Source organism: Lithobates pipiens, unplaced genomic scaffold (genome assembly GCF_037356315.1).
Source record: "Lithobates pipiens isolate NorthernLeopardFrog02 unplaced genomic scaffold, aLitPip1_a1.2 Scaffold_22, whole genome shotgun sequence".
Taxonomy (NCBI): Eukaryota; Metazoa; Chordata; class Amphibia; order Anura; family Ranidae; genus Lithobates; species Lithobates pipiens.
The window spans coordinates 179,260,345-179,283,114 of record NW_027507784.1 but is presented as its reverse complement, the minus strand read 5'-3'; the positions used below and the strand labels follow the sequence as shown (position 1 = coordinate 179,283,114).

Sequence of the window (22,770 nt, the reverse complement as noted above, 5' to 3'; positions counted from 1 at the left end):
CAGTTGTACCTTCACATTGGCCAGCAATGGAAGAAGGTTGAGAGACATATAATCACCTACTCTTGGGGACACCCTCACACCCAAATACCTGAACTCCTGCACCCATGCAATGGGGACCTTAGTGGTCGCCAAAGCACGAGCCCCCCCGTCAATAGCCATGACATTCGACTTCTCCCAATTAACCCGGAGGCCGGAGTATGTGGCAAAGGTGTCAAGCACCCCAAACACAGCCTCCAAGGAGGGCCCCGCGTCCTGCAGAAATAGAAGCATATCATCCGCATATAACGCTAGGCATTCCCTGATACCCCCTACCTCCAAAGCTCCAACCTCAGGGGACCTCCGCAGAGCTATAGCCAAGGGCTCTATTGCTAACGCAAATAAGGATGGAGACAGCGGGCACCCTTGATGCGTGCCCCTGCCCACGTTAAACTGAGAGGAGATCAAGGCACCTATTTTGATAACCGCCCGGGGGTTGCTATAAAGTAGGGAAATCCAAGTTACAAAAACCTCCCCAAAACCCATGTGCCGCAGAACTGCCAGCAAATACTGCCAGTCTACAGAATCAAAGGCCTTAGCCATGTCGAGGGAGACCACTACTCTCTCGCCCGTCCTGTCATGTTCGACCTGCAGATGAGTAAACAGCCTGCGCAAGTTGGTATCCGTAGATTTCTGCGGAATAAATCCCGTCTGATCTATGTCCACCAAGGTAGTGATGACTTGGGAAAGTCTGGTAGCCAAAATTTTGGTTAAGATTTTCAAATCTTGATTCAGCAGTGCTATAGGCCTATAAGACGAACATGACAGGGGATCCTTACCCGGCTTTGGCAGTAGAATAACCTGCGCCCCTAATAGGGAGTCAGGAAGACACTTATGTTCAATACAGTAGTGAAAGAGACACTTAAGCCTGGGTACCAAGTCCTCTAAATGTGCCCTGTACCATTCAACACAGAAACCATCGGGACCCGGAGACTTATGTGGAGGGAAGGACCTAATGGCCCTCTCAATGTCCTCCTCAGTTATATCAGCGTCCAACATGTCCCTGTCCCTTTCAGACAGCAAGAATGCAGACTTTTGAACAGGGGTCATTTAATTTGTTTGTCCGTTGCTGGTTTTGTTTTAGGACTGTGTCATTCTGTTATGGCCTACAGTTGAATATGAATTAAAAGATCATAAGAAATAAAAGAAATGTGTTTTATCCGCTCACTCATGTTTTCTTTAAAAGTGGTACATACTGTAAACTGTATGTAAACCTTTGAGCACAACCGTACCTTTCTTGCGGTCTGCACCAATGTGCTAGAAATACTACTGTCTGAATAATCTTTAGCATCCAGCACACTTCCTGGTGTGTTGGACACGTGGCTTCATCCTGTGCTCTGTGGTTCCTCCAGCTGACCCCTGTGTTGCAAACAGATACAGGGGCTGGTGGAAGCAAAACAAGTACTCAGAGGTATCCAACACACCCAGGAGTGTAGAGTGTAAAAAAATAAAAAAATAAATCCAGGCAGTAGTAATGCTAAAACAACAGTGAAGGAAGTTAGGCAGGTACACGCTTAAAACGTCAAGACTACCAGGCCCTATCGCAGTTAAGATTAAAATTACAAACAAAACCTTAAAAGAAGAAAACTGTTCAAACTGCTAAGGGTATAGCATTTATCTTAAAAATGTAGGCCATTTTTTGGCTAAAGTGGAACTCCAAACAATTTGTTTCTTTTACACTTTGGACAGACTGAAGGATTAAAAATCGGTCAGTTTTTACATCTGTGTCTCAATCAAGGAGATTGGAATTCCAATTAGAATGAGGAGCATTTTAAAAGGATAATTATATTTGAGCTTAAAGACTACTCGTCATTCTTGCTATAACCCCACCGCACCCCATTTTGCACTGTAGTCACCTTTCATTGCTCCTGAACTACACGGTTTAGTTCCAGGAGCAAAGTGATGTAAGCATGCTACTCACTGCTACCTTCCATGCGACAGCACTTGGTGCCTCATGACTGACCCAATCCAGTCACACATGGCTGTGTAAAGATTTCATAGTTTTGTGCAAGCTCTGACAAGTCCGTATGGAGTTTACATTGGGTTCTTTTTTACTGGTCCTGGCAGCCGAATGGCACCATGCAGGTGTGATGAAAGGCGAGTACATGCTGCTAGGGAGGGGACTTCATGGGACAAAAAAAAAAAAAAGGAAGGACATTTCATAGAGCCAAGTAAAACTTACAGAATAATTGGAGAGATTGTAAAGAATTTTCTTGACGAGGTGAACTGTACTCCATAGTCCAGCTGCTCCCAATGTGTAAGAAGTCTGGCTTTACCCTGGTCTGGTGTCTCAAATGGCGTACCCTTCACTGCATGTAAAAACACATACATTCCCTGTTGAAGAAAAATATACATTTTAGGTGTACAATAACATTTCAATACAATAAAAAAAATAAAAAAATACTATTTTTAAAGATTAAGTAGTGCACACAGACATTTGATTTGAGATCAGCTTGAAGGGTTATTGCTAGTGCATACCATATTCAACATACAGAACAGTGTATTTCACATCCATAAAAAAATATTTATGATTTATGCCTGGTGCACTTATGGGTGCTATGGGTCCTTGTACACACTCCAATGTATCAAAGTGGGAAGATGAGCAGAACCTTAAACCAAAACAGGCTTGGAGTCAAATCTGGCTAGCCTCGTCCAAGTGCTCCTGGAACATATTCGCCCAAGAGAACGCCTATCAGTTGCTTTCATGCGGGTATATGGCCCTGGTGTGGGTGGTCAAATAAATTTCCTATTTCACATCTGGTGGTCTTGTTTGACAACCCTGCATTTTTGGACCCGTGTTTACTCACTGATCAGATGAATTCTGAACGCCTTGCTTGCATGTAACCCCTGGGAAGCCTTGCTACATAAACCGATCACCGTCCTCGACTAATGCCCAGAGGAGGCTGGTGGGGTTTTTTATTTTTGGCAGCCCAGCAGATGTTGGCAAAGACTTGGCGCCAACCATTCCTTAATTTTACTGAAGTTAAGCAGCGATTTATGGGGACCATGGTCCACGAGAAGCTCACCTCTATACTTAGACACCATGCCAAATTTTTGAAGACTTGGGACCCATGGATAACCTACAAATTACCAACTGAATCTTGACAGCTCCTTGCTCTCTAAAGGATCACAAGGATGGCCACCTCTTGTGCCGTGCAGTGAGCTAGACTGCACAGGAAAATTGCCTCACCCCTCCCCTTTCTCAGACAAATCCTTTGCTCTCTCTCCCCCCTTCGCTGCCCGCAGAGGGCTCTAGGCGACTTTTAAATTTCTCTTCTCCCTCTAACACAGCGTTCCTCCTTAAGTCTCAGAACATCATCCTTCCTGCCTTTTTCTTTTCTCATGGTTGAGGTAAATGCCCTGGCTGGCAGCCTCCATTGCCACTGGACTGCTTTCAGAGTTATCAGTACCTCTGGCTTGAAATGTGATCTTCAAGAGCTACCACCATATATCTGAAGGGACTGTAGTTCTTTCCTTCCCTACGTTGCTCTTTGTTCGCTACTTTATTATGCATCTGTTTTGTACAACCTTTCTACAAAAAAAAAAACTATCAAAAACGTCAGTTAAACTTTGTAAAATAAAAAATTATTTGGTATGGAAACTGAATTTGGACGCAAAATAGAAACGTCCCAGTACTACCCATAAAGAAAACCCTAGACAGTTCTCTATGAAACAATCTGCATACATTTAAAGTTTTTATAGCAATACTAATTTAGCATCAAACTTTGTAACTTTGTTTTCTTTAGAGCCATTCTCATTGGGGACCCATCCTCTGTTATCTGGCTAGGTTAGTAACCTAGGATGGTGCCAACACTGGATGCAGTGGCAAGCTTGGAGTAAGAGGAGGATGCACATGGACATCTTAGCAAACAGACCTACACATTGTAGAGGGCTGTGTTACCAGGCCTTGGTGCAGCATATAACAGCTGATAAAACAGGAACAAGGTTGGCCACATTAGTGGTTACCTGGAAAAATTCCTAAAAGTCCATGAGGAATTCTGTGATTTTAACCATGAACCCTTATGTCAAGAGTCCCAGCTGTACAACAAGGACAACTGTATTCTATGTTACAGTCTATTACAGACCAAGTTGTGCTATTATAAAGCCAATTCCCACTTGTATGGTTGCAGCACAAGTGTGTCACCGTGGATCCTTACAACATCAAATTCCCCAGCAGCCAGTAAAATATTCTCACGAGAGAGAGTGTCTCTGGACAGTCATAAATATGGGGTACTGATCAAAATGTATCCAGTGTAGAAGGTGACAATTTATGCCTGACCTAGATCTGTACTATATAGATCCTCCATTCTAACATCAGGGAGCATGAGCATTTTTGATTGGGGTACTGAAGCTGGCAACCGACACAGGGTAGCCTAGTATAGTTAAACATGAACACATAGCTAACGCACACACAAAAAATATTTTTCTTGTTATGCAGCCTGAATATGTAACAAATGGAGGCTTCAGTTAGTCCTGTTCATCTCTGAAATGGCTGCATCCATCTTTGTAGCTCCCTGTTTTTCAGCTGACTTATCTACGTCTGACTGTCCCAGGTTCTGTCATTGTATAAATCATTTTGTTATGCGAGTTTGACCATTCCTTTTTATATTTGGTTTAAAATCCCTGCAATGACAGAAATATACGGACTAGCTTTGCTGACATGTTCTCCTGAAAATGCTGGTTGCATAATCTTTATTCTGATCCAATGAATCACTGAGCAAGAACAAATACTAAGACGTGACTTCACTCACAGGACACTCAGTTCAGGTCAGATACAAAAAAACAAAATAGAAGACAATGGTTTGCAAATATCAAACACCCATTTTTTTCACAAAAGAAAACATCAAATATTTAAACTAAGAAAATGTGTCATTTAAAAAAAAAAAAAAAAAAAAAGTCATTTTGAAATTTAGGGCAGCAAAACATCTAAAAAATGTTGGGACCGGGCACCAAAAACCTGGCAAAGTGGTACTAAGGAGGAAGAGCTATAAGAACATTTTGCAACTAATTTGTTAAATTGGCAGCAGGTCAGACATGATTGGGTATAAAAAGGGCAGCTATGAGAGAACCTCAAAACATGGGCAGCAATTGGTACTGATTGCTTCGGTGTTCGTTCATCACTGAAGTATAGTAAACTGTGTTAAAAATGCTTCAGTTTATGAATGAATTGGGAGTCTCTATACAGACTCCTATGCATTCATCTAAAGAACATATTAAGCTTAGGTGAAAGGGACTGTTCCATCCCTTTCTGTCTCAAAAACAAGACATTAGACCCCAGATGTCTTTCCAAACCCAAAATTTGGGATTGTCTTTTACTTTCACATTTAATGATAATGGTAAACAGGATAAATAGAGAAGGGGCAATCTCCTTAAAGGGGGCACATACAAAATAAAATAAAAAAGGGTATACTTTGTTTTGGCATCTCTCGCCAACCAGTTCACAGACAAAAACAGGGGGCACCCCCCTCTTGGATTCCAAAGCGCTTTTCATTTCAGGACAGTGGCAAATTATTGCTTTTTGGCCTTATGGCCAGTTGCACATCCAGAAATGATGATTTGTAGCGAGTTCCACTATAGCCTATGATAGAGTCATTTATTTCAAACAAAATGCAACCGATTCAGGCTTTTTGGTCATCAGTGCAGTGTATGAAAATCATAGCTTCTAAAAGGTATAAGGCTTGAGAGCCAACAGAACAGTAAAAGCATAGAGGTTGTGGCAAGAAGGGGGTAAAGCATGAAAAAGTCATAACTGTGCATAGCACAGTAAAGCCTTCTGAAGCAGAAGGTACACACGTCTTTGATTGGAATAAACGATTATACGATTAGGCTATATTTCCAGCCGGGTCAGCATTTGGACCTTTTTATTCTGTTGCAGTTCACCAAAATTAAATTCAGGTTATAAAAGCAAAACTCCCAGCTGCTGTTTCCTTAGAAAATACTATTTTCCTTTTTGGTACCTGGGGTGGACCCCAGAAGGGAGCTTTGATTTGTTTTTCCATCATCTCTAGGTGGCATAAGCAAACCATCACCCAAGTTTATTGCCTTGTGGTTTGGGTTCACACATTTCTGTGAAGGTGCACTTAAGTATTTGTTAGTGCTTCTTGGATTTTTTTTGCCATTCACCGACCATTGTCCAGTTTGCAAAGCTTTCACCTGGTCTTTTTTGTCTCTAAGTTCTACTAGCTAAAAATGGTGGCCTCATCATGCGGCCAGTTTTGAGTGCAAGGTCCTTCAGGTGGCTCTTTGAACTGCAGGCAGTCCGCAGCTCTCAGTTTCTATGGACTGGTAAGAATCTTTTTTACGGCGTTTCCCACTCCTCCATTGGACTGCTTTTGGCTGTCCTGTAGATTAAAAGCCAAACTTCAGGTATCATCTTTTAATGCATACTTATATTGGTCTAGCTTGGATCAATGTAAATATGCACATCAAAGGGGCCCACTAGAGAAGTGGACAATCACTGTAGTAATTACTACAGCGATATCCATCTCCCACATCCTGTGCGGAATGTGGCTTCCCCTTTTTATAAAGACGCCATTCAGAGAACGCCTTTTTCAATAAATACAATCCATTCTCTGATTGGACAAGGTGGAGAGGGGGGGCTATGTGGCAGGCAGATAAAGTTTTAATCACTAGCAGCGAGTTAAAGCTGGAGACAGGCATATGTATTCCAAACAAAAAGTCAAGGCAGATGGCAGCCAAATGAGCAACAAGAATCTGGGATCAGGTTGAGGTAGTAATTAAGATTACAGAACAGACTGCAAGAGGGTTACAATCCACAAACTGCACCAACACCACCTAAGTGGAGCAGGATCCCTCCTATAGACTCAGGGAATATTACAGTTGAGGACAGGTCAGGTCAATGACTCAGAAGAAACCAATGCCATCTAGTAGAGGGCTATTTATTAGTCCACAGCACAGTGGTAGGGAACGTGAACAAGTCACAGGATTAAATCTAGTCATATTCTTTACAGCCTTTAGGAAAGTTCTAAAAGCGCTTCATAACAGAATCCTTTTTAACCCATACTGATCTTTTTTTTTTTTTTTTTGTAAAAAGGTAATATATGTTGCTAACTTAAGCCATTTTACATTAACTGCACAGAATTACCATGCTGCAGTATATTATTTAATCCAATGAACACTTCACCCTTTGTGCAATATATTTCACAATTTAGAGACAGCAAAATAGCAAACAGAGATTGCTAAATTTAGTTAGGGATTACATTTTTTGGGCATGTGTTGCTTCACATGGCAATCTTATCAGCTATTTCTGCATGCAAAGAAATGATGACAGCAATTGCAAACTGCACAAGGTCAGTTGAGTCAGCTGGCTGAATATATTTGAGTAAAAGTCTACACAAGTAGGGGAGTTTTAGAGAAAGCCACATTACATTGTGAAGCCAATCACACAATAAAGCTATGCAGTTCATTTATAGCACGTATCAAACACAAGGCCCACTAGGCCAGATCATGTGGCCCTTGCACCTCTCCGGCAACTGCAACATCCCTCAGCCAGAGAAGACAGAACTCCTCCACCAGATCCTATGATTCTTCGTGCCCCACCCCACCTCAGCAGTCGGCAGCAGAGAGGAGTACAGAACTCCTTCTACAGATCTTGCGCCCTTCTGTACAGTCACAGCACCCCCTCATCTTCACCTCCACTGGTTTCAGCATTCAGCAGCTGATTCCAGCCCTCGTTTGGTCCTCCAGACCCTGCAATTTCTGCATCTCAGCTCAGCCCCTAGCTTCTTCCTGGCAGCAGCACAAGGTAAAGGAGGTGCACTGTGATGCAAGCGAGTGTGCTTCAGACATATAGTCTTACAGATACAGCCGGCCCTTTGAGGGCAACCATAATGCTGATGCAGCCCAAAAATGTAATGGAGTTTGACAACCCTAATTTATAGGGTATTAGAAACATCAAAACAGGCTGATATAGACCTGAGCTGCAGATAAACTGTCCTTTTCTATCCATCAGCGAGTTTCCATTATATGGTGACCATATAAAATGTTGGCCTAATATGCTGTAAAGGATTTGAAGTAGGTTGACGGTTTTCTATTAAGGGTTTTGGTCCTAACTCTTGTTTTAATACAGCACCGCAACGGTCTTCCAACACCATTTCAAAATTCCAGACTGGTTTCCATGGCTGCAGCAGTGGCTGCTAGGGTCCAGTGCCAATATTGCATTTTCAGAGTGTACAATATTAGAGTAAAAGTGTACTATAAAGTTATAAACTTGCCAAGCCTTGCTAGAAATTCTGAGATAAAATAAGTGTAAAAAAAAAAAATGGTATTTACGCTCAAGAAAGAAAATAAAGAAAAAATGACCAGTTTCAGCCCAAACATTAATTTGCATTAACTGGTTGCTCAATGTGACCAACAGGGAAATAGATCAGTAAAGTTAGTCATTGACTATTCGACTCTCGGCCAGTTCAGCAGGAACCGCCTGTGATTAGAACTATGTATGGGCAGACTAAATTAACTCAAATTGATCAATCGCTCAATGTGGGTACAACCAGCCTGCTGAATTTTACATATGATTATTGCAAAGGGCTGTTATAGCCACTAGCAATAATCACTGTGTTCTGGCACAGATGGCCTACCCTGCCACCCCTCCCCAGAAGAACACAATGGCTTGGCAGGAGGGAATCCCCTGTCAATGCCAACTGTGTCTATAGGGGGGAGATTGGGTGACTTTTTCCTGCAACCCATGGTTGTAGGAACAAAATTTGCTCTGTCTATGGCCGGATTTAGGGTCACCTTGACATTTGCAGTCACCTCTCAGTTTGGATTTTCTAATATGCAGCAGAGTTGACCTCCGATTATAGTTGTTTTTTTTAAAGTATAGCTAACGGCAACATTTTTGCTTTGCATAGGGGAAGTTGAACACTTGTCAGGTTTTTATTGCCGTCTGTGCAACTGTAAGGGAGAGATTCACCCAGTTTGTTCTCTTTATCATCATCACTGAAAATAAAAAGTAAAAAGAAAAAAATAAATCCCCAAAACAGGATTCTTGGGAACTTCTTCTGAAGGGGACACTAGTAATCGATAATGCAAATCGTTGACAACGAGTTTCATTATCGATTCAGCCCCAATTATAACCCCTGTAAGGTTTATTTTTGTTATCTGTGTCTCATTGGGGAGATTTCCCCTCATGACCTATCCCATAGCCAAAAGAGGAAGTGAGAAATGTCCTATAACGTGAGGGAATTCCTGCTTGTCATCATAAAATGCATTAAGGTAAAAAAACACGAGGGTTTACAACGCCTTTAAAGCAAACCAATTCCAAAAATATTACATGTAGTGGCATTCTTCTCCAGGTACACACAAACCTTTTTTTAGCTATCTTCTGAAAGAGTTCGAGGAATTTCAAAACCTAAAAAAGCTAGAAAGTCAACCTTTTGCTCTGCCCCCATCATTCCTCTCGAATGGTTAAGGAGGCCATCCATCATAGGGACAGAAAGCAATTTAAAATTCTACAGCTGTCATGGGAACAACTACCAATTACTCATGAACTGGTCTTCAGGATATGACATGAAGAGTAATTTTCATAATGGAACACAGGCATCAACTACCCCCACCCCTGAAAAAAACAAAATAAAAAATAAAACCCTGATGGGGTTCTAACTATTCCTATCTGAAACTAAAACAAAATGTATTGGCTAAAAGGTACACGTATATGTTTTTTATGAACTGGACCCATGTTTAGAATTATATCGGCACATTGGTGTAGTGGGTAGCATTTTCACCTAGCAGTAAGAAGGGTCGCTGGTTCGAATCCCAACCACGACACTACCTGCCTGGAGTTTGCATGTTCTCCCTGTGCCTGCGTGGGTTTCCTCCGAGTACTCCGGTTTCCTCCCACACTCCAAAGACATGCTGGTATGTTAATTGGATCCTGTCTAAATTGTCCCTAGTATGTATGAATGTGAGTTAGGGACCTTAGATTGTAAGTTCCTTGAGGGTAGGGACTGATGTGAATGTATATGTAAAGCGCTGCGTAAATTGACGGCGCTATACAAGTACCTGAAATAAATAAAATATCCAATAAAAAGTATGTTGCTACATCTGTGGGTCAAATCAGGGTTCCACTTTTTATTTAGTACTGAACAGACACCAGGGACTTACCAGATTGTGAATGACATTTGTCAAAGTCCATGCAACAGGGACACTGAAGAAAGGAATGCTTAGCAGCACTATGTGTAGCATTCCGACCCCCAGGGCATACGTTAACCACATTCCACGACTATTCATAACCCTAGTATTTGGGTTCACCTCGCTGTGTGCAACACCCACATTCATCTTGGCCCTGAAAAATACATAAAAAAAAAATAAAAAAAGATTGATTACCATTTGGAAACTCCACCATTTCATGAAGAATTACAAATAATTTAAGAAAATTAACATTACACCACACAGAATGCAACTGGTTTTCAAGTACCCTAAACATCTTCCAATAACAAACGTGCAACCTAAGTGATTATAATTACCTTGTTGTAACATAATAGTTATAGACAGCAATTTTTGCTAGGTGAGCATAACATTTTTGAAAAGGGGTAACAAAAAAAAGTAGAGTACAACAACATGTACAGAAACATAAAAATGTACAGTTCTCACAATTCTAAACTTACAGTAGTTTTTATGGAATGTAATCATAGCCATAGGGCATGGAAAAAGCCACTGAGATAAGGGAAGGTTGCACTGTGAACCTGTCAGATGCTGCAGGATCTACAGTACATATGTCACCAACAGCTCCCGTATATTGGAACCCTCTCAATATGAATGTGTTCCAGGCACATCTTTCATCAAGCAGATACAGAATAAAAAGAAATCATTTTTTGTACAATACATGACAGTAAGTCACTTTCAAATCCAGGAAACATTTGTCTGTGTCCAAGCGTGTCTGGCTACAATTAAGGTCAGAATGGCTTGACCCCCTTTGTTCAACAGTAATAACTGATAAGTGATAACACAAGCGTGCCGTTATAGTTTTAGCAGCCAATGGCATTACACGAATGCAGACCTTTCGTAAAGCAATGTATTGGCATTAACCGCTTCCTGACCGCCTCACGCAGATATACTGCGGCAGAAGGGCACGTACAGGCAGATTAACGTACCTGTACGTTGTCCTTTAAGAGATGGCTTGCGGGCGCGCGCCTGCCGGGAGCTCCATGACCGTGATCGCGGGTACCACAGACTATGTCCACGGGCATACCCGCAATCATCTCCGTGAGGAAGAACGGGGAGATGCTAATGTAAACAAGCATCTCCCCGTTCTGCCTAGTGACACTGTCACTGATCAGCGTGCCCTGTAATCGGGAGCAGTGACCAGTGACGTGTCACACACAGCCCCCCCCCCCCCCACAGTTAGAATCACTCCCTAGGACACACTTAACCCCCTCCAGCGCCAGCTAGTGGTTAACCCCTTCACTGCCAGTGACATTTTTACTGTAATCAATGCAATGTTTTAGCATTGATCACTGCATTAATGCCAATGGTCCCAAAAATGTGTCAAAATTGTCCAATGTGTGGTGTGTCCACCATAATGTCTCAGTCACGAAAAAAACCACACACCACGATGATTGCTGCCATTACTAGTAAAAAATAAAAAAAAATTCATAAAAATGCCATAAAACTATCCCCTATTTTGTAGACTCTATAACTTTTGCGCAAACCAATCAAATGCTTATTGCATTTTTTTTTTTTTACGAAAAATACGTTTTTTTTTATATATTTTTTGGGGATATTTATTATAGCAAAAAGTAAAAAATAATGCGTTTTATTCAAAATTGTCGCTTTTTTATATAGAGCGCAAAAAATAAACTGCAGAGGTGATCAAATACCACCAAAAGAAAGCTCTATTTGGCATCCTTTTTTTTCCCCACAATTTTGTTTGGGAGCCATGTTGCATGACTGAGTAATTGTCAGTTAAAGCGATGCAGTGCCGAATTGCAAAAAGTGCTCTGGTCAGGAAGGGGGTAAATTCTTCCGGGGCTGATGTGGTTAAAGTGAACCTGTTGTGTATTTTTAGTGAAAAGACATTTTGCCTTACCACTAAACATTAAACACTTTCAGGTTGTTGTATATTTTAATGCGGTAATAAAAACAAAAATTTAATTATAGTGCTACGCCCGCAGGAGCCGCTTGCTAGACTGGGTTCTCTGTTCTTCAGCCTCAGCCTCACTGGGACACAGCAGGTTAAAGTGGTTGTAAACCCTTACAAACCACTTTGACCTACAGGTAAGCCTAGATTAAGGCTTACCTGTAGGTCCAAGAAATATCTGCTAAACCTACACGGTTTAGGAGATACTTACTAAAATACAGCGACAGCTGTCTACGGCACATGCGCCGTAGACCGCGGCACGCAGGCGCACTATCGCCGTTAGCAGCATGCCACTGCTTATGGCAAAATGCCGTTAGTGGCGGCTCCCATGCGCATGGAGTGACGTCATCGCTGCTCCAGCCTCTCACAGCGATGACGTGTGAACACCCATGAGATCCGATTCTGCTGTGGACCAAAAAAAGGGTCCTGTACGAATTTGGGCAGGATGCAATGCGAATTCAGCCACACTGTCTGTATGGCTAAAATCGCATCGCACAGAGATCGCATGTGATTTGCACTGCAGTGCGAATCACATCCGATCATGAACATCGCAGCAGTGTGAACCTAGCCTAAAAACGAGTAAACACAGTTGATTCATAATAAATGGCTTCAGCCAAACACTAACCACGAGTGAAATAGATGTTTTTGTGTTATTTATATTCTTTGAAAAATGGCCAAGAAATCAAATTCTGCCATGGTATGTAAACTTATGAGCACAGCTAGATTATATACACACACAAACGCCATTTGTCTGCCCACTTGCCAACTTTCAAGTGATTATAAATGGCAGAAGTTTTATCTCAAAGTCTGGTGCCATTCCACAAGCGTGTACAATTTTGAAGCGTAACATGTTGGGTAGCCATTTACTTGGCGTAACATCTTTCACATTATGCAAAAAAAAATTGGGCTAGCGTTACGTTTTTTTTTTTTTTAATGCATGAAACTTTTTTTTCCCCCAAAAATAAAAATGTGTTAGTAAAATTGCTGCACAAATAGCATGTGAAAAATAAAAAAAAAAGAAGATAGATGTAACGACCACCATTTTATTCTCTATCTTCTAACAAAAACCATACATAATGTTTTGGGGCTCTTTGTAATTTTCTAGTAAAAAAAAAATATGATTTTTACATGTGGTAGAGAAATGTCAGAATTGGCCTGGTAGGCAAGTGGTTTATAGAGAGGCATACATGGACAAATTAAAATTGGCATGTTTGCTGCTATAGTGCCATATGGACTTGTAAAACTGCCTATCCCTCTTCCTTAGGCTCCTTTCACACGGGCTTGTCAGTGTGACAGACTCCGCTTGCTCAGCAGGGATCGATCTGCTGATCCCCACTGAGCAGACAGGTGACAGGTCTGTCCCCACTCACTGTGCAGAGGGACTGGTCAGAGTCCTGCTCTCCTCTATGGGGAGATGAAAACGGACCGCCTGTTCATTTTCATCCGCTCCTCCAGACGAATGGAAAAATAGGGACACCATCTAGATTTGGCAGACAGGATCAGATCAGATAGCAATGGCACCGTCATAATCCGTCCTAATCGGTGTGCCGCTGCATTCGCAGCGCCGCCCCGATTTCATAGAGTCGTTTCTGGAAAAAACTGACAGGCGAACTTGATCAGAAAGCGTGTGTGAAAGAGGCCTTAGCCCTGGTTCACATTGATACGATTTGACATGTCAAATCCGCGGCAACTGCCGGCAATGGCACCGTCCTAATCGGTGCGATGCTGCATTCGCGGCACTGCACCGATTTCAAAAATACGATTCTGTACTACTTTTTGTGATTTGGGGCTGCGATTTACATTGACATCTACACAGATGTCTCTGAAATTGTGGCTGAAATCAGAACTGACACATGGGACTGAAATTGTGTGGGTTCAGCTGAAACCTTTTTGCAGGTGTATAAATCTTATGTTAGAAATCGGCCCTAAAACCTATTTAAAGCTTTCAGAGGCTAGTTCACAGATTTTTAGTTTGATTATTTTGTGGCAGAAAACATTGTGCATCAGTAAATAATGTACTCCTATTATAATGGTTATAGAACAACTAATTGATTTTCTTTTAAAGGACAACTGTACCTTTGGTACAAGTCATGTCCCGTCCCCCGGATTGTGGCACGCCTGGTCCAAAATGTCCCTCTGTCCTCTTTCCAGCGATCCTCACTGTGTGGCCCTGGACAGAGCCATACAGCCTAATGCTGGCCATACACTATACTAAAAATCCTCTGAAATTTGGTCGTGTAGACAGTTTGTTGTTTTTTTGGCCAGTTAATGAGCACAAAAAAAAAAAAAAAAAAAAAAAAAAAAAAAAAAAATCGATAATTGTTGGGACTTTTTTTAGCCGAAAAAACGAAGGACAAGTTAGGAAATTTTCTGCCGAACAAACAATAAATTGAAAGGAGTTTCCTGTGCGAACTGCCTGCACTAGATATATGTAAAAAAAGAAACAAAAAATGCATTCATTTATGTCCACTGTGCAATTTATCGGTCATTACATGATGGCACCATTGTTTGCGCTCACGGCCGAATGTTCGTTTTTCGAAAATGGGTTAGGCCGATTGTATGGCTAGCACAAGGCTCATATCACACTAATACACCTTTGCCATGCTATAAATTATGTACCTAAAAGCCTGTGAGACATTTCACAGCTCTGTGCTGCGTTTGCGCAGTTGTTTGCAAAGTCCTGCATGCTGCATCTTTGGTGCGCTTTCTAAAAGCGCACCAATAGATGCGGCTTCCATTGAAGTCACTGGGAAGCACACCAAAAATGCACCCAGGGTCAGTTTTTAGAGCCCTTTCACACTGTGGGGATCAGCTTTACCGCCGTTTATCGGCACTATTCAGCCACTATCAGGGCAGTTTTAACCCCCAGCTAGCGGCCGAATAGGGGTTAAATCTGCCCGCAAAACTTTGCTGCAGCGGTGTTTTGCCAGCGGTATAGCAGCGCTGCCCCATTGATTTCAATGGGGAGGAGCGGTGAGTTCACCGCTCCTTCACGTCTCCCTTACTGCTTCAAAGAAGCTGCTGGCAGGACTTTTGACACCCTGCCAGTGCACCGCTCCAGTGTGAAAGCCCTCGGGCTTTCACACTGGAGTGAATGGAGCAGCCGTTTTAGGGCGGTTTGCAGGCGCTATTTTTAAAGCTATAGCGCCTGGGTCTTAGGGTTATGTGGCAAAAATATGCTAGCACAAAAAAATAAATAAAAAAAAAAAAAAAAAAAAAACTGCGCTGCAGTGTGAAAAACAGCCTAGCTTTTGAAAATATCCCTTGCGGGATCCCCTTAACCTGGCACATGCATGCTGTAGCCCCATTTGTTCCTTGTAGGTGCTGTAAAGAGGTAAAAAGTTGGGTAGCCGCCAAGGTAAAGTGGTCCTTTAAATGTGCCCTTAGCTTTGCTTTAAAGTAAAATAGTATTTTGAACATAATGAATGTTAATTATAAAATGTTTGTTTGGACCGCGCTGTTCCAAATGAACTATTACCTTCACAACTAGATGTGCCGGCTTTATGTGCTATAAGCTCTATGCAGCCTCAGTTAAATACAGTATACAGCAAAGTGTTCAGGCAGCAAGAAGAGAACTTCCTGGTTCACTCCCCAAACAATCCTGTTAGGCTCAGGAGCACTTAGCCTTTCACAGGGAGCTTTGTATTCCATGAATGAACACAAAGCTTCCTCCGAATTGCCGAGGCGGAGAGGTGTGCAGACGACATCTCAATCTCCGACTCATTCAGTTAAGACAGTGTTTCTCAATTCCAGTCCTCATGGCCCACTAACAGGTCATGTTTTCAGGCTTTCCATTATTTTGCACAGGTGATTTGATCAGTTTCACTGCCTTAGTAATTACCCCAGCTGTTTCATCTGAGGGAAATCCTGAAAACATGACTTGTTAGTGGGCCATGAGGACTGGAATTGAGAAACACTGAGTTAGGAGAATACAATGCGCCCTTTTAAGCCCTTGGGGCCAGCCCCTCTCAGCTCTTTAAGGGGTTTACCAATGCCAGGAGGTGTGGCTTATGGTCATGTGACTGCAGTGATTAGCAGTCACATGATTGAAAAGCTTCCGATCCAAAGTGGCGATTGTGAGCTTTCCGTTAGCCGCCAGTAAATGTGCCAGGAGCGTGTAGGACACACACTCTTGGCACAGCTCTATTTCCACTAATGCACACACACATATACATATACACAACCTTGTGCCGGAACACAGCACTATATACTGTATGTAGCGGAGGCTTTACAGTTTATACAGCACACACAGTGGAATATTTAAAACTTCATGAAAAGCTAGAAATCCACTTTAAAGAATCTTATCCCTCCCTGCATTCCCTTATTCTGCACCAAACTGCTAAAGATTCCTCCAAGTTTTGACTTGATGGGCATATTGGAGCTTAACTGCTTCAGATTCACGCTATAGCCAAAGAACAGCTACAGCGCGTGCCTACTTTGCCTGGAAGGCGTCAATAGAGGTCCTCCCTTGCTCAAGTGGCCAGTGCGCTCTGCGATCAGCAAGTCTATGAGACTCACTGGATCACAGTTCGGAGTAAGGGGTCGATCCCTACTCCTTACCCCATGTTCAGCTGTCAGCCAATGACAGATGATCATGTGATGTAAACAGAGCCGATCACTGGCGGCTGTCAGAGGGACATCGTTCCCGATAAAGGAGAGCAGCTGCGGAGACATCTGTGTCCACCAGCGCCACCCATCAGTGCCCACCAGCGCCACCTATCAATGTCACCAATCAGTGCTGCCCATCAGTGGCCATCCGTGCCGCCTTATCAGCGCATATCAATGAAGGAGAAAAATTATCTGGTTTGCAAAATTTTATAACAAATGATAAAACATGATTTTTTTTTTTCCAAAATTTTCCACTTTTTTTGTTTATCAAAAAAAAAAAAAAAAAATAAAAAAAAAAAAAAAAACCCCAGTGGGGATTAAATACCACCAAAAGAAAACTCTATTTGTGTACATTTTTTTCATAAAAAATGTAATTTAGGTACAGTGTTGCATGACTGCGTAATTATCATTCAAAAGAGCGACAGCGCTGAAAATTGGTCTGGGCAGGAGGGGGGTTTAAGTGCCCAGTAAACAAGTAGTTATATTAAAGCCTCGTTTAAAAATAAATAAAATCAAAAATCAAACAAAAACATACATCCATCCATCCCTGATCTTCCCCTTCTTGGGTCCCATGCTGGCTCCTCCCTCCTGTTGGGAACCCCCAACAAGCATCTAGCTGTGATGGCACCCAAGTAGGCGTGCCCCCGAGCCGCGGCTCAGTGTGTCCATTTAAACACGAAGCCGCGGTTTGGCCATGCTCCTCCATCTTCTGATTGGCTCACTGGCTGTGAATGACAGCAGCAGGAGCCAATGGCAATAGCAAGGCTTTTGTGGACATTGTTGAATTGAGATGGGGCTCAGGTTAAGTATTAGGGGGGCTGCTGCACACAAGATTTTTTTTTTACCTTCATGCATAGAATGCATGAAGGTAAAAAATATTGTGCCTTTACGACCACTTTAAATTTGACTGGCAGAGCGGACCTAATGGTGAACTGATGGGCTTTGTATTGGTATTGGTGGCAGTATTTGCATCTTTCCTTGTTAGGAAACAGGTAGCAGATACTGCCTTAAGCCCCATACACACTATCAGATTTTCTGCTTATTTTTGTCTTCAGATTTACCAAAACCATGTAGTGGAAGGGCCTGCCTGATTGCATACAAATTGAAACTCCTAAGGTTTGACCTCATATTATATGGTTTTGGTAAATCTGAAGGGGAAAAAAAATAAAAAATTAGCAGAAAATCTGATAGTGTGTATGGGGCTTTAGACCTAGCAAATATCTGAGCAGTGGTGGCCAAGAAAGGAAGTTTTATGCTGTATGACTATACGCATGTAAACATTATTCAAACTGTACCCATTATATTTAAAATTATATTTGCTTTATTATTTTGTGCTTATAACTGATAATTTGTCTTCAGCAATGTGATAACTTGCTAAAACGTCTATATAAAAAAAACTCTGTGTATGCTCTATTGCAGAGTCCTCCTTGTATTTATTCCTTTGACCATTACAATGCTGTGGTTATAAAATAAAAGTGCATGCTGTGACTTCTAGATCTCCTTTAGATCTAATTGCTGAAGAGGATGTCCAGACATTTACCTACCTTTTTTCAAATTCTTCCACATGTTTACAACTGCTGAAGCCATTGCTATAAGTTATACATAAACTGGAGATCTTTAAAGAGGAAGTAAACCCTGATGAGTAGAGGTCGACCGATATGGGTTTTTCTCTGGCCGATGCCGATATTTAGAAATCATGGCGGCCGATAGCCGATATATGATGCCGATTTTTTTGGGCCGATATGTTAGGCCGATTTTATTTTATTTATTTATTTTTAATCCCCCTTGATCTAACACACCTTTCCCACTGGGGCGTTTTTTAAGGCGCTTTTGGGCTAAAAATAGCGCCTGTAAAGTGCCTGCAAAATGGCTCCCCTGCAGTCTGTGTGAAAGACAGAGTGCTTTCACACTGAGGCGATGCGCTGGCAGGATCTTAAAAAAAAAAAGTCCTGCAAGCAGCACGTTTGGAGTGGTGTATACCGCTCCTCTACCATTCCTGCCCATTGATATGAATGGGCACCACTGCCGAAGCGCATACAATGCGATTTGGCAGCGGTGCTTCATGGGCGTATTTAACCTCTTCCTTGGCCGCTAGCTGGGTTATATGTGCCCCACTAGCAGCCAAATAGCACCGCTAAAATGATGGTAAAGAGCCGCTAAAACTTGCGTTTTACCATCAACGCCTGCCCGCTCCAGTGTGAAAGCAGCCTTCATACGTGATACAGAAAATTTCTTACACTTAAACATTTATTAAACAAAACAAACCTCCAATCAGTTTACTTGTATGTATGATCTAGATAAAAAAAAAAAAAAAACCTATATATTAAATAAAAACGGGTAGTCAAAACTTTTGGACGAAAAAAAAAAAAAAAAAAAAAAAGGGGCTAACTTTACTGTTTTTATTTTATTTTTATTTTTTAAATGGTGTATTTTTTTCCCAAAAAAATGCATTTGAAAGACCTCTGTGCAAATGGCGTGTGACATAAAATATTGCAACAACCGCTATTTTATTCCCTAGTATCTCTGCTAAAAATATATATATAATTTTTGGGGGGTTTAAGTGATTTTCTGGCAGAAAATACAGGATTTTTACTTGTAAGCAACAAGTGTCAGAAAAGATTTAGGGTCCTTTCACACGGGGCGGATCAGTTCTGATCCGCCCCGTGGATGTCCGTTTGCTCAGCGGGGATCACTCCGCCGATCCCCGCTGAGCAGGGAGATGACAGGTCTGTCTCTGCACACTGTGCAGGGACGGACCTGTCACAGCGCCGCTCTCCCCTATGGGAGATCGGATGACGACGGACCGCAGTGCCAGTCGTCATCCGATCCGATGACGGATGGAAAAATAGCTTTTTCCTCCGTCACACTTTTTCGGATCGGAGCGGGTCGGATGTCAGCGGACATGTCACCGCTGACATCCGACGCTCCATAGAGCTCTATGGAGCACCCGTTCAGGTCCGCCTGAAAAACTGACAGGCGGGCCTGAACGGCACGTTGGTGTGAAAGAGGCCTTAGTCTTTAAATGGTTAAACTGAGATGACTTCATTCATTCACAAGTGTAAACATTGTATCTTTCTGTTCTTTTCTTGGCAGTCTGCCCAGAGAGGAGGAAAGGGTTGCTATGACGACTCAGGCAACTCACACTGACTTCTTACAGAAGTCATTTCAAAGTCCCGCTGTAGAATCGGCTTTTTATCAGCACAATCGGCCGATGCCGATTATTTAAAAAACGGCAAATATCGGCCGATATATCGGTCGACCTCTACTGATGAGTTTACTTCCTCTTTCATTCCCTGCAAAGGCAAAGCATAATGGACTACTATGCATCGCATAGTAGCCCATTATGTGTCACTTACCTGACACAGGAGCCAGCGAAGTCGCCGCTGTCCCCTGTAGTCCGCCGCATCCATCTTCCTGGTGGGGTCTCGCAGCTCCGCAGCTGTCATTCGGCGAAGCCGCGATGACGTCACTCCCGCGCATGCGCACGGGAGCCGACACGCGCGGCAGCTCCGTCGTTGAGAATGCCGCGCTCAGTGCGCCGCTGTCTACGGCGCATGCGCCGTAGACAGCGGTGCCTGTTTTCGGGCAAATATATCCTAAACCATATAGGTTTAGGAGATATTTCTTGGACCTACAGGCAAGCCTTAATCTAGGCTTACCTGTAGGTCAAAGTGGTTTGTAAGGGTTTACAACCACTTTAAAGACTAGGCAAAATGCAGAGGAGTTGTAGGCTGTAGATTGAACAAGCTGCGCTTGAGGCAAGAAGCACCTACATCAGTCAATCTTGTTGACTTTTAATTCACGTTAGCTTTTTCCTACTCAACAATAACAAAATGACTACAAGTAAACAAACCCCAAAGTAACTCATTAGTTAAATTACAATCAGTAGACACAAATCTGCAGACAAAGAATTGAATCCAAAGGTCGCAGAAGACACACAAGGAACAGAAGTCCAGGTCAAAGGACACGATTTGAGGACTGTAAAATATAGTTTCTTATAAGAGCTCATAAAATCACATAAACACGATAGGCAGATATGGGCAAGTATGTATTTATCAAACACACATTTTATTAAGGAGGATGCATAATCTAAATCATTTTTGATTGTTGAAGGAAACCTAGGTTCCAGAAATGGGGGTTGCAGCATCTCAGAATTTGCTGATCTCCTGGTTTTTCATGCATTAAGTTCTCTAGAATTACAGTGATATTAAACCCTCAGTTTTAAGCACTTTCAGCAGCTGATTTAATCACTTACTGAATATAGAGCGTCTTTATCTTTCAATCCTTGGCTATGTTCTGATTTAAGCTGATGCCATGACCGCTGCCCCAGATTTCCTGTTTCAGGGAGGCTCCTGTCTCTTGTTGCGTCCTATGAACCCAATCTTGCATGCAGAGACTACAGTTGTCTCCCTACACTGTGTGCATCAATAGAAAGACAACCCTGTAACCTAGGATGGCAAACCACTCCCCTGCTCCTCCTCCCTCTACACCCCCCCCCCCCAAACCCTTCCATTTTCCAAGCGAACAGACTGCACTGATCGTTCTTTCCTGTGAGGAGCACAGAGAGCAGGAGACAGCAGCATTGGAAATTTGTAAACTGCAAGTGCTGGGGTAAAAATTTAACAAATAGTTTACTTAGGAAGGTTTATATCTTACTGCACACAATGGGTTTGCACTTTTTTTTGGGCAAACATATTTTAATAGGCTGCCCTATGTGCAAAAAATTGCAGGGGGGGCACCTTTAAAAACAAAAACAAACAACAAAAAAAATCCACACTCGACAACCAAAAAAATAAAACCTGCATTGCTCCAGTCACACTTGAACCACTCCAAAGTTGCGCCATCTTTGGGGTGCAAGTTTGAAGCAATTTTGGATGGGTGTGACTTGGATAGGACTTTGACCAGTATTAAATGGACAACTGTTACATTGTAGGGACTCAGCACATGTGGGTGGCGGTGGCCTCATTACAGTGGAGGAATTTAATCAGTGGTCACTGGTCAGTACTGTCGATTGGGATTTCTATGTGGGCAGCTTGCAGCAGTTTGCCCAAGACCCCTTTCATACTGGGGCCGCTGCCGTGTTCATGGCAAAGCTTGTTTTATCAGCGATTTACGGCTGTTTAAGCGGCGCTTTTAACCCAAAAGAAGAAGGGGTTAAAAACTCCTGTGTTGCAGCGTTTCTGAATCGCTTTTCAGGCACTTCGGAAGCACTGCCTATTCATTCCTATGGGCAGGAGGCTTTGGGAGCTCTAAATACAGCGCCCCCAACCCTCCCCAAAGATGCTGCTTGCAGGAATTTTCAGAACGTCCCGCAAGCGCACCGTCCCAGTGTGAAAAGTCACACTTGAATGAATGGGAGGCGGTTTTCAGGCGCTTAGCAGAGACTATGTCCAGCTCTAAAGCACCTGAAAACCACCCCAGTGTGAAATAGGTCTAAATGCTGTGTGCAATCACCACAGGTATATGCTCTGCATTAACATCCTTGGTCCCCCGATGAATTTAAAGGATTTGTTAACCCACTAGGTTAAAATTACATAAGCCTCTCTATGTATTAATGCAATGTGCCCTGTGTCTATGCCTTATAAAAAATAATGCTGCAATATACCCATTTCAGAGCTCTGATTGGCAGTCACGTGATCCGCCTCCTCTCTCCTCTCGGCATGACAGCTGCAGTGGGCAGGGCCAATGAACCCCAGTGGAAGTCAGTCAGGAGGGGAGAAGGAGAGAAGCAGTCCTGGCCGCTGCAGCTGTCATGCGAGAGAGGAAAGAAATGGCGGATAACATGATCGCCGATCAGCGCTATGAAACCGGTTCATTGCAACATTAATTTTTAAAAGGCATGGACACAGGGCATATTACATTAATAGAGAGGGTTATGCCATTTTAAGCATAATTTGAGCAGCTTGAGGGGAGGGAGGTGGGGAGCAGAGCGGCACAGACACAGAGTTGACAGGCAGGGGGGAGGGGGGGGGGGGGAGGGTGAGAGCACAGAGGAGCCAGAGCAGGGCTGCGGATGATGGACACACGTA

The 22,770-nt window shown here is 42.7% G+C and overlaps 1 protein-coding gene across 3 annotated transcripts in view; it reads right to left on the bottom strand.

The window, feature by feature from the left end:
• Positions 1–22,770, bottom strand: part of ORMDL1 (ORMDL sphingolipid biosynthesis regulator 1) — a 69,626-nt gene that overhangs the window by 5,686 nt on the left and 41,170 nt on the right. For 2 of the 3 annotated variants that reach the window (XM_077448685.1, XM_077448684.1), the window contains exons 2-3: positions 10,159–10,339; positions 2,219–2,370 (exon numbers count right to left, since the gene is read on the bottom strand). In XM_077448685.1, the coding sequence (XP_077304811.1) occupies positions 2,219–2,370; positions 10,159–10,332 (326 nt within the window). In that variant the 5' untranslated portion in view covers positions 10,333–10,339. Of the gene's footprint in view, positions 1–2,218; positions 2,371–10,158; positions 10,340–20,996; positions 21,138–22,770 lie in introns of those variants that run through there. The other variant, XM_077448686.1, reaches the window with a different exon arrangement.